We start from the raw sequence: 16,467 nt of genomic DNA on the forward strand, positions 1-16,467 counted from the left end.
GTCATTAGCAGTCACATAAGAGTTCCGGAACAACGTGGATGTTCCACAGGAGATTTGGACTGAAAGAAGAGAGAGAGGGTGTCAGAGAGCGAGAGAGAGTGTGAGAGAGAGAGAGTGAGATAGAGAGAGAACGTGTCAGAGAGAGAGGGTCAGAGAGAAAGGGTGTCAGTGAGAGAGAGAGAGAGTGAGAGAGAGAGTGAGAGAAAGAAAGCGTGTCAGAGAGAGTGTCAGAGAGAGAGGATGTCAGAGAGAGAGAGTGAGTGAGTGAGTGAGTGAGTGAGTGAGTGAGTGAGTGAGTGAGTGAGTGAGTGAGTGAGTGAGTGAGTGAGTGAGTAAGTGAGTGATAACTGGTGAAAATAACATCAGCCTTTAGCTTGAGAACATGTCAGAGGCTGGTGAAAATAACATCAGCCTTTAAGTCGCGCAGTTAATTACTGACAAAATGTCTATACAATGTAAGTCTAAAACTAGTAATTAGTAAATGCCTCTTAATGAGTTAAGAGAGCTACAGGAAACTGCCAAAATAAAGGAAACACCAACATAAAGTGTCTTAACCCTCCCGTTGTCCTAGGGTCAAAATGACCCGCCACTGTGTTGAACCAACTTTATTTAATTTTTTTATTTTTTGGATCATTTGTGAGAAGGAGGCAGTGATAAGGTCTCACTGCCTCCTTCTCACAAATGATCCCAAAAATATAAAAATTAAATAAAGTTGGTTCAACACAGTGGCGGGTCATTTTGACCCTAGGACAATGGGAGGGTTAATAGGGTGTTGGGCCACCACGAGCCAGAACAGCATCAATGCACCTTGGCATAGATTCTACAAGTGTCTGGAACTCTACTGGAGGGATGCGAAACCATTCTTCGATGAGAAATTCCATAATTTTGTGTTTTGTTGATGGTGGTGGAAAACGCTGTCTTGGGCGCCGCTCCAGAATCTCCCATAAGTGTTCAATTGGGTTGAAATCTGGTGACTGAGATGGCCATGGTATATGGTTTACATAGTTTTCATGGTCATCAAACCATTTAGTGACCCCTGTGGATGGGCATTGTCATCCTGGAAGAGACCACTCCCATCAGGATAGAAATGATCACTCAGAATGGCTGTGTAATTGGCGTTTACCTTGCCCTCCATGGGGTTCAGTGGACCTAAACCAGGGCAGGAAAATTACACCCCACAGGGAAATTACACCTCACAGGAAAATTGCACCTCACAACCATAATTTAATGAAGTGTTTCCTATATTGTTTCCTATATCTTTACAGTTACATGTATATTATAATAATAATAGATTTATTTTACATAGCAATGCAAAGAGAATATCAAAGACGTTTTAAAAACAAAACTAAAACAAATATAGGGTCTGGCGGTGGCAGGTCTTGACTGAGGTGATGGACAAGTGAGATAGCTAACTGTTGCTGATTTGTGTATTTTACAGATTTATTTGGCGTAGGCTACGGCCATAGAGTAGCCTGTTGAGTTTCAGAATAAACCGTTTGATTAGAGAACTCAAACCTTTGTCCTGGACATTCTTTTATTTGTGATCTATTGAGGTTATTATATGAGAAAAACTCAACAACAGAGAGGAAGGGGGGAGAGAGGGAGGGGGGAGAGAGACAGGGAGGGGGAGAGAGAGGGAGGGGGAGAGAGAGAGGGAGGGGGGAGAGAGACAGGGAGGGGGAGAGAGAGGGATGTGGTAGAGAGAGAGGGAGGGGAGAGAGAGGGATGGGGTAGAGAGAGAGGGAGGGGGGGAGAGAGAGGGATGGGGTAGAGAGAGAGGGAGGGGGAGAGAGAGAGGGAGAGGGGAGGGTGGAGAGAGAGAGGGAGGGGGGGGAGAGACAGGGAGGGGGGAGAGAGAAGGGAGGGGGAGAGAGGGAGGGGGGAGAGAGAGGGATGGGGTAGAGAGAGAGGGAGGGGGGAGAGAGAGAGGGGAGGGTGGAGAGAGAGAGGGAGGGGGGAGAGAGACAGGGAGGGGGGAGAGAGAAGGGAGGGGGAGAGAGGGAGGGGGGAGAGAATCGTGGAAAGAGATGCTTAGATACAAAGTCATCATCTGTTCTTAATCTCTCCTCTCACACACACCTGCCATGGTGTCTTTCCGGGATGTGTGCTCTCCTTTGTTGCTGTGGAATCCTGCGTTGGTTGCCGTGGAGTCGTATTCGGGCTTGCGATCCTTCATACTCATCATCTCTCTGGGAGAGGCCGGGGCGCTTGCTGTAACATACACACACACACACACACACACACACACACACACCACACACACACACACATTATTCATCATCATCATCATGTGTTTAGTGTGACAGCATGAAGGTCGTCTCCTGCAGGTCAGAGTAGCACACAGTAATTCCCTTGAAAACCCTTACTCACACGCACACAGACACACACAGACACTCACTCACAGGGGGCATGTGAACTCCTCTTACAGTCCCCTGAAAATGCTTACTCACACACTACAGTCTATGATACTGCTTACCTATACACTCTTATCAAGTGCTTACTTCATACATAATATAAACTGCTCACCTACACTGTATTAAACCATCCAGATAATAGAAGGCTTTAAGTAACAGGTTCACCCCTGGAATAGTACAGCATTCTATAAATATAAATAACCTAATAGAAACATAAAGGAGGGAGAGGAGAGGAGAGGAGGGGAGGGGGGAGGGGAGAGGAGAGGAGAGGTGGGGAGAGGAGAGGAGAGGAGGAGAGGGGAGGGGAGGGGGGTGGGGAGAGGAGAGGAGAGGTGGGGAGAGGAGAGGAGAGGAGGAGAGGGGAGGGGAGGGGGGTGGGGAGAGGAGGGGAGGGGAGGGGAGGGGGGTGGGGAGAGGAAGGGAGAGAAGAGGAGAGGAGAGGAGGGGAGGGGAGAAATGAATGTGTGACAACACTGTGACAGCAACTCTGTTAAACAGATCATCACTACCGTAACACAACACCTTTAGATCCTGTAACCCCGGAGACCAGGCTCGTCACTGTTAGATACGGTTACCCATGGAGATCAGGTCTGAGAGCTATCGGCATGGTACACTGAGAGCCTAGGGGCTTTGAAAGGTCACACACACGCACGCACAGACACATGCACGCACAAGCACACACACAAACATACACACACACTCACAGGTAGCCCCAGTTAGAACAGTCATGTGAGCAGGATCATTCAGTTACTCTGAGAGAAACAGTTCAGCCATGAAACCCTTATCATTTACTACTGTCACACAGAGACAGTGTGTATGCGTGTGTGTGTGTGTGTGTGTGTGTGTGTGTGTGTGTTAGTGTGCATGGGCCCCTAGGTCAGGGTCTCTCTTGGCCAGTGTTAATCACAGAGAACAGACAAGGTCCCACGCTTGAATGAGGATGACGCACACACATCTCTCTCTCTCTCTCTCTCTTCCTCTCTCTCTCTTTCTCTTTTTCCGCCACTCTCCACACCCAGGGGGTTCTCTCTGTTTGTGCTTTTACCTCCTTTGACTCTCTCTGACTCCCCCTCTCTCCCCCTCTTCCCTCCCTCACTCTCTCAATCTACTTTGATCAGTCTCAGAGGCTAGAAAACATGGTTGTAGTAGATCCAGAACAGCATGTACTGGAGAGCAGGGGAACAGGAGGAGGAGAGAACCATGGAACGCAGGATTAGAGAGCGATAAAGGAGAGGGAGAATGAGGAGAGGAAAGTAGGAGGAGAAGAGGTGTGGAAAGTAGGAGGAGAAGAGGTGTGGAAAGTAGGAGGAGAAGAGGTGTGGAAAGTAGGAGGAGAAGAGGTGTGGAAAGTAGGAGGAGAAGAGGTGTGGAAAGGACGGAGATGAGGGATAGAGGAAAGTAGGAGGAGAAGAGGTGTGGAAAGTAGGAGGAGAAGAGGTGTGGAAAGTAGGGAGATGAGGGATAGAGGAAAGTAGGAGGAGAAGAGATGTGGAAAGTAGGAGGAGAAGAGGTGTGGAAAGTAGGGAGATGAGGGATAGAGGAAAGTAGGAGGAGAAGAGGTGTGGAAAGGAGGGAGATGAGGGATAGAGGAAAGTAGGAGGAGAAGAGTGTGGAAGTAGGAGGAGAAGAGGTGTGGAAAGGAGGGAGATGAGGGATAGAGGAAAGTAGGAGGAGAAGAGGTGTGGAAAGGAGGGAGATGAGGGATAGAGGAAAGTAGGAGAAGAAGAGGTGTGGAAAGGAGGGAGATGAGGGATAGAGGAAAGTAGGAGGAGAAGAGGTGTGGAAAGGAGGGAGATGAGGGATAGAGGAAAGTAGGAGGAGAAGAGGTGTGGAAAGTAGGAGGAGAAGAGGTGTGGAAAGTAGGAGGAGAAGAGGTGTGGAAAGGAGGGAGATGAGGGATAGAGGAAAGTAGGAGGAGAAGAGGTGTGGAAAGGAGGGAGATGAGGGATAGAGGAAAGGAGAGAGCAGGGTCTCTATATCCCTATAAGCTGCTGATTCTCAATGTCAATATTCAAAGTTAGACTCATCTTCTCCTCTTACAACTTATGTCATCATGTCTAACTTCACTCCTCAGGGAACTGTTATCACTACTATACCACACTCTCACTTACTGTATGCCATTATAATACCGGCTCAGTTCTTAGTAGGTGCAGAGCAATGAAGTGGTAAGAAATAGTGATGTTTTTTTTCAATGACTTTGAGATGGAATAGCTATTGCACACGCACACACACACACACACACACACACACACACACACACACACACACACACCATTAAGCATGGAAGCTAGTTGTTCTGAAGCTAAGGCCAGGGCCAGTTAAAGAGTCCCCTAAGCCAGGGGGAGGAAAATCACTTTTCTGCCTCATCACCAGGCTAAATCCACTGTGGAGGAAGCACAGCCACAGGCAGGCTAGCCCTGGTGCTATTGGCTAATGCTAACCATGCAAAGTCTGAAAGCCCATAGGCAGGCTGGCGCTGATGCCAATGGCTAATGCTAACCATGCAAAGTCTGAAAGCCCATAGGCAGGCTGGCGCTGATACCAATGGGTAATTCTAATGTACTCCTCCTATAGCTCTCTGGCTCATTGGCCTGTTTAAGGGAGAGGAATTTGGAGGCAAGAGTTTATCAGGGTGACAGAGAGGACAGCTTACACACACACACACACCAGAGGAGGCTGGTGGGGGGAGCTTTAGGAGGACAGGCTCATTGTAATGGCTGGAAGGGAATGAATAGAACTGAGTCAAATGTGGTTTCCATGTGTTTGATACAGTTCCATTTATTCCATTCCAGCAATTACAATGAACCTGTCCTCCTATAGCTCCTCCCACCAGCCTTCTCTGACACGCACACACACAAACACTGACCTGAGCGGTTGTTGGGTGAAGTTCGTACGGGGGACACAGATGGGGTGCGAGAGGAGGAGTAGGGTCTCTGTCTGTCTCTCTCTATCGTAGAGGCAGAACCAACAAAGTGATACTGAGAGTATCCATCCTGTAGGAGAGCGAGAGAGAGAGAGAGAGGAAGAGAGAGAGAGAGAGAGAGAGAGAGAGAGAGAGAGAGAGAGAGAGAGAGAGAGAGAGAGAGAGAGAGAGAGAGAGAGAGAGAGAGAGAGAGTTAATGAGTGAGGGAGCGAGAAGAGAGAGAGAGAGAGAGAGAGAGAGAGAGAGAGAGAGAGAGAGTGAATGAGTGAGGGAGAGAGAGCGAGAGAGAGAGAGATAGAGAGAGTGAGTGAGGGAGAGAGAGAGAGAGAGAGAGAGAGATAGAGAGAAAAAGAGAGGGAGAGAGAAATGTGTTAGAATCGCCCTTTAAAGTACACACATTGAAAAATCCATCCTACACAACATACACAGACAGATATGTTAAAATGTCTTCAAAATGAATCACACACATGGGCCTCCCGAGTGGCTCAGCAGTCTTTTTTATTGTTTTATTTATTTTATTTAACCTTTATTTAACCAGACAAGTTCTCATTTACAACTGCGACCTGGCCAAGATAAAGCAAAGCAGTGCGATAAAAACAACAATACAGAGTTACATATGGGATAAACAAAACATAAAGTCAAAAATACAACAGAAAATATATATATACTGTGTGCAAATGTAGCAGGTTATGGAGGTAAGGTAATAAATAGGCCATAGTGCAAAATAATGACAATTTAGTATTAACACTGGAATAATAGATGTGCCAGGTCGATGAAGACGGCTACACAGTACTGTCTATTATCGATCGCAGTTATAATATTATTTAGGACCTTGAGCGTGGCTGAGGTGCACCCATGACCAGCTCGTAAACCGGATTGCATAGCGGAGAAGGTACGGTGGGATTCGAAATGGTCGGTGATCGGTTTGTTAACTTGGCTTCCAAAAACTTTCGAAAGGCAGGGCAGGATGGATATAGGTCTGTAACAGTTTGGATCTAGAGTGTCACCCCCTTTGAAGAGGGGGATGACCGTGGCAGCTTTCCAATCACTGGGGATCTCAGACGTTACGAAAGAGAGGTTGAACAGGCTAGTAATAGGGGTTGCGACAATTTCGGCGGCTAATTTTAGAAAGAAAGGGTCCAGATCTCTAGCCCAGATGATTTGTAGGGGTCCAGATTTTGCAGCTCTTCAGAACATCAGCTGTCTGAATTTGTGTGAAGGAGAAGCGGGGGGGGGGGGGGGGGGGGGGGGGGGGGGGGGTGCATGGGCAAGTTGCAGCGGAGGGTGCAGAGCTGGTGGCCGGAGTAGTGGTAGCCAGGTGGAAAGCATGGCCAGCCATAGCAAAATGCTTGTTGAAATTCTCGATTATTGTAGATTTATTGGTGGTTTCCTAGCCTCAGTGCAGTGGGCAGCTGGGAGGAGGTGCTCTTATTCTCCATGGACTTTAAAGTGTCCCAAAACTTTTTGGAGTTAGTGCTACAGGATGCAAATGTCTGTTTGAAAAAGCTAGCCTTTGCTTTCCTAACTGCTTGTGTATATTGGTTCCTAACTTCCCTGAAAAGTTGCATATCGCAGGGGCTATTCGATGCTAATGCAGTACGCCACAGGATGTTTTTGTGCTGGTCAAGGGCAGTCAAGTCTGAGGAGAACCAGGGGCTATATCTGTTCTTAGTTCTGATTTTTTTTAATGGGGCATGCTTATTTAAGATTGAGAGGGAAAGCACTTTTAAGGAACAACCAGGCATCCTCTACTGACGGAATGAGATCGATATCCATCCAGGATACCTGGGCCAGGTCAATTAGGAAGGCCCTACTCGCTAAAGTGTTTTAGGGAGCGTTTGACAGTGATGAGGGGTGGTCTAAGGCCACAGACACGGGTTCAATCCCAGGCTGTGTCACAGCCGGCCGTGACCGGAAGACCCATGAGGCGGCGCACAGTTGGCACAGCGTCGTCCGGGTTAGGGGAGGGTTTGGCCGGCTGGGATTTCCTTGTCCCATCGTGCTCTAGCGACTCCTTGTGGCGGCCGGGTGCCTGCAAGCTGACTTCGGTCACCAGCTGGACGGTGTTTCCTCCGACACATTGGTGCGGCTGGCTTCCGGGTTAAGCGAGCAGTGTGTCAAGAAGCAGTGTGGCTTGGCAGGGTTGTATTTCGGAGGACGCATGGCTCTAGACCTTCACCTCTCCCAAGTCCGTAGGGTAGGTGCAGCGATGGGACAAGACTGTAACTACCAATTGGATATCACCATTTTTTTTTGAAAAAGGGGTAAAAGTACAAATAAATAAATTAAAATAAATTAAAATGAATCACACTCCACAGTGATCCCTGTTAGGTGATTCACCAGATGACTATAAAACCACCGTGATCCCAGTTAGGTGATTCACCAGATGACTATTTACATTTTAGTCATTTAGCAGACGCTCTTATCCAGAGCGACTTACAGTTAATGAGTGCATACATATTCATACTGGCCCCCCGTGGGAAACGAACCCACAACCCTGGCGTTGCAAGCGCCATGCTCTACCAACTGAGCTACAGGACTATAACGCCACAATGATCCCTGTTAGGTCCTTCACCAGATGACTATAACACCACAGTGATCCCTGTTAGGGGCTTCACCAGATGATTGTAACACCACAGCGATCCCTGTTAGGTCCTTCACCAGATGATTGTAACACCACAGCGATCCCTGTTAGGTCCTTCACCAGATGATTGTAACACCACAGTGATCCCTGTTAGGTCCTTCACCAGATGACTATAGCACCACAGTGATCCCTGTTAGGTTCTTCACCAGATGACTATAACACCACAGTGATCCCTGTTAGGTACTTCACCAGATGACTATAACACCACAGTGATCCCTGTTAGGTACTTCACCAGATGACTATAACACCACAGTGATCCCTGTTAGGTCCTTCACCAGATGACTATAGCACCACAGTGATCCCTGTTAGGTTCTTCACCAGATGACTATAACACCACAGTGATCCCTGTTAGGTACTTCACCAGATGACTATAGCACCACAGTGATCCCTGTTAGGTTCTTCACCAGATGACTATAGCACCACAGTGATCCCTGTTAGGTCCTTCACCAGATGACTATAACACCACAGTGATCCCTGTTAGGTTCTTCACCAGATGACTATAACACCACAGTGATCCCTGTTAGGTACTTCACCAGATGACTATAGCACCACAGTGATCCCTGTTAGGTTCTTCACCAGATGACTATAGCACCACAGTGATCCCTGTTAGGTCCTTCACCAGATGACTATAACACCACAGTGATCCCTGTTAGGTACTTCACCAGATGACTATAACACCACAGTACAGCAGCTGTTGTTTCAATTTAATGATTGTAGATGGAACAGATAGAAATCTCCAGTTGGGTTCACGCACCAATTAAGTCATCGTCTACACTAACGATGCTTCTCGACATCTACCTTAACCACCCAAAACTCCACTCACATAATTGCTGTTGTATAATTGCTGCGTCGATACGACGGAAAGCTACAACAGGTGCCTACTGAGCTGGAACACAATTAAATAAAGAAGAAAAACAGGATAATTGAAAACAACACTTAAGAAAGCATCAAACATTGGATTCAGCATTAGGACCGGTTATAGAAGAGCCATAACCTTATAGTTAATAATGATGTCATTATACTGTAACTATCACGACTGTTCTGTCACCACTATTTCTCCCTCCTCTGGGAACCCTCCCCTGCCATGATTCACCTTTAACTTTCTCTGCTAACGCACGCACGCATACGTCCTGCCCTGCCGTGACATGCCTGTTTCCTGCAGAGCTCCAGAAGGATCAAAGATTGGATCCTCTCTGATACAGTTCAAAGACGCCCCAATTTCCTTCTCTCCTCTCCTCATATCCCCTCACTCTCATTACCCCCCTCCACACCCTCACTTATCTTACTCTCTCTCCTCTCCCTATCTATCTTCACCTCTCTCTCTCCTTCCACCCCCTCTCGCTCGCTCTCTCCCTCCACCCCCCCAGCAAGGAGAGAGTTTGGTTGCCAGGCGACCATTGTGCCTCTTGCATCTAACGACATTGGACAGGTATTTCAAGGCCGCAAGACTGCAAGGTAAGAGTCGATTAACTTAAAGCCTACGCACAAGGTGCGTGCGTGTATGTGTGTGTGATGCGATTAGGCTGAATAAAGGTTACGAAAAATTGGTCCGTCCCTACAGGCCTCACCCACGGCAACTTCTGTCGTTTTACCACACTCATTCCATGTCACGCTTTTTAACATTCAGCCCGTCATGCTTTTTTTCCCCCTACAGTCAAATCCCCTTTATGTTTTCACTGAGACAGCTGTATAACGTGTGTGTGTGTGCATGTCGGTGCATGTGTGCATGCGTGTGTGTGTGTGTGCGTATGTGTGTGTGTATGTGTGTGTGTAAAACAATAGTTGTGACTCTGTCTCTCAGAAATATGTCTATTCCACTTCAAACTGGGAATGGGAGAGAAGACAATGGAAAGATAGTGTTTAATGTTAGACATATTCCATATTCATTAGATTAAGGGAATAATATAATAAAACACTCTAATTTCAACTACACTCTTATCTTATGACTTAATTCCTAAAGCCCAATAATGTAGGGCTAAAGTACGAGGCAGTGAATATTTGAAAGGAATCTAAGGAAACTTTTCCCATTCAGTAGAATGTTAAGGATATTTTTAAATGAAAACTACTTCACACACATGCTCACTAGCCAGTAAGAAGGCATACACACGCACGCACATTTTCTATCTCTCACACATGATTACACCTCAGACACCTCCTCTCCCTGCACTTACCTCCCCACCCCAATCAACATCTCCAGATATAGCATACATCCAACACATCTGTCATACCATCTTTCCCCACTGACATTCTCTGCTTTCAGACTATAGTTAGACTGGAAACCATGCAGAGGTACGCACACAGGCCTCACACATGCTATAAATCCAACACACGCGGGACACATGCACACAGCATGTGGGTGACCTTCACGTGTTACGCATGATCAGTAACCTTGCCTGACACCTGATTTGTGTTAGCTGTCAGAAAATCAAATGACATTTTATTTGTCACATGCTTCGTAAACAACAGGTGTCGACTAACAGTGAAATGCTTACAGTACTTACGGGTCTTTCCCAACAATGCAGAGAGAAACATTTGGAAAAAATAGAAAAATAATAACACAAGGAATTAAAAGAACAATTAGTAACAATAACTTGGCTATATATAGATGGTACCAGTACCGAGTCGATGTGCATGTGTGCGAGGAAATTGAGGTAGATATGTACATATAGGTAGAGATAAAGTGACTAGGCAACAGGATAGATAATAGACAGCAGCAGTGTAAATGATGAGTCAAAAGGGTCAATGCAGATAGTCCAGGTAGCTATTTGACTAACTATTTAACTACCTATTTAGCAGTCTTAATGCTTGGGGGTAGAATATGTTCAGGGTCCTGTTGGTTCTAGGCTTGGTGCATTGGTACCGCTTGACATGCGGTAGCAAAGAGAACAGCTATGACTTGGGTGGCTGGAGTCTTTTAAAATGTTTAGGGCATTCCTCTGACAACGCCTGGTATAGCGGTCCTGGACAGCAGGGAGCTCAGCCCCAGTGATGTACTGGGCCGTACGCACTACCCTCTGTAGCGCCTTGTGGTCAGATGCCAAGCATTTGCCATACCAAGCGGTGATGCAGCCAGTCAAGATGCTCTAAATGGTGCAGCTGTATAACTTTTTGAGGATCTGAGGGGCCATGCCAAATCTTTTCAGCCTCCTGAGGGGGAAGAGGCTTTGTTGTGCCTTCTTCACAACTATGTTGGTGTGTGTGGACCATGATAATTCCTTACTGATGTGGACACCGAGGAACTTGAAGCTCTCAACCCGCACCACTACAGCCCCGTCGAGCCTCCTTTGTCAAGCCTCTACTTTTACTGATGCACGGCTGTAAGGGCATTTCGTTTGGCGATAATGGGTCTTTTGAGCATCATGCAATACTGTTTAAATGTCAGCCACCAGTGCTGGCCATAACCCTGTATAGGCCAACAAAGCACTGCCACACTTTCTTTACTGATCTATCTGAACTATTGTCTATTGTACTTCAGAACTATCATAAAATCATCGTGTTGGGCGATTTTAATATTCATGTTGACAAAGAGACTGACTCCAAGGCCATGGAATTTATGGACTTCATCCAACATGTTACTGGGCCCATACATAACTGCTTTCTATTGACATATCCTCTATTGTTGATGTTGCTTTATCTGATCACCACTGTGTGTTTGTTACTACCTTGTTGCCCATAGCACAGGGTAATACTGAATGCATTATTAACTTCTGAAGTTGCTACATATTTTATTGAGTGCATGAACAATACTCCACCACCTATTCTGCCTTCCACTTGTGATGATTTAGTTGATAACTTTAATAGCAAATTAAGGGCAACCATTGATGCCATAGCTCCAGTAAAGTTGAAAAAGGCCACATCCAAACGGAGAGCCCCTTGGATGAGTGAGGAAACTATTCAATTAAAGAGAAATTACAGAAAGGCAGAGCATAAGTGGAGAAAGTCAATGTTGCGGGTCCATTATGATATTCTCAGAGAGCAAGTTGGCATATATAACAAGGCAATTAGAAATCCCAGACGTGCTCATCTTTCGAATTTGATCACTATTAATCAGAATAATTTGGGTGGGCTCTTCTCGACCATTGGCGGCCTGATAAATCCTACCCCAGCAAACCTACAGAGCATTCGGAAAGTAGTCAGACCCCTTCCCTTTTTCCACATTTTGTTACATTACAGCCTTATTCTAAAATGGATCTACACACAATACCCCATAATGACAAACCGAAAACAGGTTTTTAGATTTTTTTGCAAATGTATCAAAAATAAAAAACAGAAATACCTTATTTACATAAGTATTCAGACCCTTTGCTATGAGACTCGAAATTGAGCTCAGGTGCATCCTGTTTCCATTGATCATCCTCGAGATGTTTCTACAACTTGATTGGAGTCCACCTGTGGTAAATTCAATTGATTGGACATGATTTAGAAAGGCACACACCTGTCTATATAAGGTCCCACAGTTGACAGTGCATGTCAGAGCAAAAACAAAGCCATGAGATCAAAGGAATTGTCCGTAGAGCTCCGAGACAGGATTGTGTCGAGGCACAGATCTGAGAAAGTGTACCAAAACATTTCTGCAGCATTGAAGGTCCCCAAGAACATAGTGGTCTCCATCATTCTTGAATGGAAGAAGGTTGGAATCAACAAGACTCTTCCTAGAGCTGGTCGCCCGGCCAAACTGAGCAATCGGGGTAGAAGGGCCTTGGTCAGGGAGGTGACCAAGAACCCGATTGTCACTCTGACAGAGCTCCAGAGTTCCTCTGTGGAGATGGGAGAACCTTCCAGAAGGACAACCATCTCCGCAGCACTCCACCAATCAGGCCTTTATGGTAGAGTGGCCAGACAGAAGCCACTCCTCAGTAAAAGGCACATGACAGCCCACTTGGAGTTTGCCAAAAGGCACCTAAAGGACTCTCAGACCATGAGAAACAATATTCTCTGGTTTGATTAAACTAAGATTGAACTCTTTGGCCTGAATGCCAAGCGTCACGTCTGGAGGAAACCTGACACCATCCCTACGCTGAAGCATGGTGGTGGCACCATCATGCTGTGGGGATGTTTTTCAGCGTCAGGGACTGGGAGACTAGTCAGGATCGAGGGAAAGACGAACGGAGCAAAGTACAGAGAGATCCTTGATGAAAACCTGCTCCAGAGCGCTCAGGACCTCAGACTGGGTCGAAGGTTCACCTTCCAACAGGACAACAACCCTTAACACACAGTCAAGACAACGCAGGAGTGGCTTCGGGACAAGTCTCTGAATGTCCTTGAGTGGCCCAGCCAGAGCCCGAAATTGAACCTGATCGCACATCTCTGGAGAGACCTGAAAATAGCTGTGCAGCGACGCTCCCCATCCAACCTGACAGAGCTTGAGAGGATCTGCAGAGAAGAATGGGAGAAACTCCCCAAAAACAGGTGTGCCAAGCTTTTAGCGTCATACCCAAGAAGACTCAAGGCTGTAATCGCTGTCAAAGGTGCTTCAACAAAGTACTGAGTAAAGGGTCTGAATACTTATGTAAATGTGATATTTCAGATTTATATTTTTTATAATTTTTCAAAAATGTGTAAAAACCAGTTTTTGCTTTGTCATTATGGGGTATTGATGAGAAAAACAAAACAATTTAATCCTTTTTAGAATAAAGCTGTAACGTAACAAAATGTGGAAAAAGTGAAGGGGTCTGAATACCTTCCGAATGCACTGTATGTGAATTTTCCCTTGGCAGCGTTATCAGAAAGCTTTTTAGTTGTTCAGTTTGTGTCATTCTTTAGTTTTTTTGTCTTATGTTTGTTGTGTAGTAAATATTTCAGCTTTTATTTTCATTGTGTTTTATTTGTTTTTTTCCTGTAAAGCACATTGCGTTGCATTCCATGTCTGAAATGTGCTGTATAAATAAAGCTTGATTTCATTTGACGCTGAGGTAGAGGTTGTTATCCTGGCACCACACTGTCAGGTCACTGACCTCCTCCTTATACGCTGTCTCATTGTCGTTGGTGATCAGGCCAACCACCATCGTGGCGTCAGCAAACTTAATGATGGTGTTGGAGTTGAGCGCAGCCACATAGTCGTGGCTGAACAGGGAGTACAGGAGGGGACTAAGCATGCACCCCTGAGGGGCCCCCGTGTTGAGGGTCAGTGTGGAGGATGTGTTTTTGCCTACCCTCACCACCTGGGGGTGGCCCATCAGGGAGTTCAGTTGTAGAGGGAGGAGTTCAGTCCCAGGGTCCTGTGCTTAGTGATGACCTTGGAGGGCACTATAGTGTTGAAGGCTGAGCTATAGTCAATGAACAGCATTGATTTTAGTCGTTTAGCAGACACTCTTATCCAGAGCAACTTACAGTTAGTGAGTGCATACATTTTTCATACTGGCCCCCCATGGGAATCGAACCCACATCCCTGGCGTTGCAAGCGCCATGCTGTACCAACTGAGCTACAGGAGGCGTCATGTGAGACACAGAAAAGTGTTTGGGGTTGTAGTATAAGCATATGGCCATACTCACCCCTGAAGAGACAACACACTGAACAAAAATATAAACGCAACATTTAAAGTGTTGGTCCCATGTTTCATGAGCTGAAATAAAATATCCCTGGAATTTTCCATATGCACAAAAATATTTTTTCTTTCAAATGTTGTGCACAATTTTTTTTACATTCCTGTTAGTGAGCATTTCTCCTTTGCCAAGATAATCCATCCACTTGACAGGTGTGGCATATCAAGAAGCTGATTAAACAGCATAACCATTACACAGGTGCACCTTGTGCTGGGGACAATAAAAGGTCACTCTAAAATGTGCAGTTTTGTCACACAACACAATGCCACAGATGTCTCAAGTTTTGAGGGAGCGTGCAATTGACATGCTGACTGCAAGAATGTCCACCAGAGCTGTTGCCAGAGAATGTAATGTTGATTTCTCTACCATAAGCCGCCTCCAACGTTGTTTTAGAGAATTTGGCAGCACATCCAACCGGCCTCAAAACCACAGATCACGTGTAACCACGCCAGCCCAGGACCTCCACATTCGGCTTCTTCACCTGCGGAATCATCTGAGACCAGCCACCTGATGAAACTGTAGGTTTGCACAACCGAAGAATTTCTGCACAAACAGTCAGAAACCGTCTCAGGGAAGTTCATCTGCGTGCTCGTCGTCCTCACCAGGGTCTTGACCTGACTGCAGTTTGGCATCGTAACTGATTTCAGTGGGCAAATGCTCACCTTCGATGGTCACTGGCACGCTAGAGAAGTGTGCTCCTCACGGATGAATCCAGATTTCAACTATATCGGGCAGATGGCAGATGGCGTAGTGTGGGCGAGCGGTTTGCTGATGTCAACGTTGTAAACAGAGTACCCCATGGTGGCGGTGGGGTTATGGTATGCGCAGGCATAAGCTACGGACAAAGAACACAATTGCATTTTATCAATGGCAATTTCAATGCACAGAGATACCGTGACGTGATCCTGAGGCCAATTGTTGTGCCATTCATTCCCCGCCATCACCTCATGTGTCAGTATGATAATGCACGGCCTCATGTCACAACATTCCACAGGCCACAATCAACAGCCTGATCAACTCTATGTGAAGGAGATGTGTCACGCAGATACTGACTGATCCACGCCCCTACCTTAAAAAAATAAAAAATAAAAATAAAAATAGGTATCTGTGACCAACAGATGCATATCTGTATTCCCAGTCATGTGACATTCTCATATAGGTGTTCCTCTTGTCTTGGTGGGAGAAGGCAGTGTGAAATGCAATAGAGATTGCATCATCTGTGGATTTGCTGGGGCGGTATGCAAATTGGAGTGGGTCCAGGGTGTCTGGCATGATGGTGTTGATGTGAGCCATGTTCAGCCTTATAAAGAATTTCATGGCTACAGATGTGAGTGCTATGTGGCGATTGTCATTTAGACAGGTTACCCTGGCATTCATGGGCACAGGGACTATGGTAGTCTGCTTGAAACATGTAGGTATCACAGACTGTGTCAGGGAGAGGTTGAAAATGTCAGTTATGACACTTGCCAGCTGGTCAGCGCATACTCCGAGTACGCATCCTGGTAATCCGTCTGACCCCAGACCTCACAACCATAAAGGGCAATGGGTTCTATAACTGATTCAAGTATTTTTAGCCAGATCCTAATTGGTATGTCGAATTTTATGTTCCTTTTGATGGCATAGAAGGCCCTTCTTGCCTTGTCTCTCAGATCGTTCACAGCTTTCTCTCTCTCTCTCTCTCTCTCTCTCTCTCTCTCGCTCTCTTTCTGTCTCTCTATGTCTCTCTTTCTCTCTCTCTCTCTCTGTCTGTCTGTCTGTCTGTCTGTCTGTCTCTCTCTCTCTCTCTCTCTCTCTCTCTCTCTCTTTCTTTCTTTCTTTCTCTCTCTCTCTCTCTCTCTCTCTCTCTCACTCTCTTTCTGTCTCTCTATGTCTCTCCTTCTCTCTCTCTCTCTCTCTCTCTCTCTCTCTCTCTCTCTCTCTCTCTCTCTCTCTCTCTCTCTCTC

At 46.2% G+C, this 16,467-nt stretch overlaps 1 protein-coding gene across 1 annotated transcript in view; it reads right to left on the bottom strand.

Annotated features, from left to right (window-relative positions):
- Window positions 1-3: 3 nt before the first annotated feature.
- The window catches only part of LOC311117480 (catenin delta-2-like), a gene marked incomplete at both ends in the record, with an annotated part of 41,278 nt that continues 24,814 nt past the window's right edge, over window positions 4-16,467 (bottom strand). Inside the window, 3 exons of the mRNA XM_084192403.1 lie at window positions 4-59; window positions 2,080-2,211; window positions 5,281-5,407. Coding sequence (XP_084048529.1) covers window positions 4-59; window positions 2,080-2,211; window positions 5,281-5,407 — 315 coding nt within the window. The remainder of the gene's footprint in view (window positions 60-2,079; window positions 2,212-5,280; window positions 5,408-16,467) is intronic.

The sequence above is a fragment of the Coregonus lavaretus genome, assembly GCF_964263955.1.
Source record: "Coregonus lavaretus genome assembly, contig: HAP1_SCAFFOLD_4473, whole genome shotgun sequence".
Classification (NCBI taxonomy): domain Eukaryota; kingdom Metazoa; phylum Chordata; class Actinopteri; order Salmoniformes; family Salmonidae; genus Coregonus; species Coregonus lavaretus.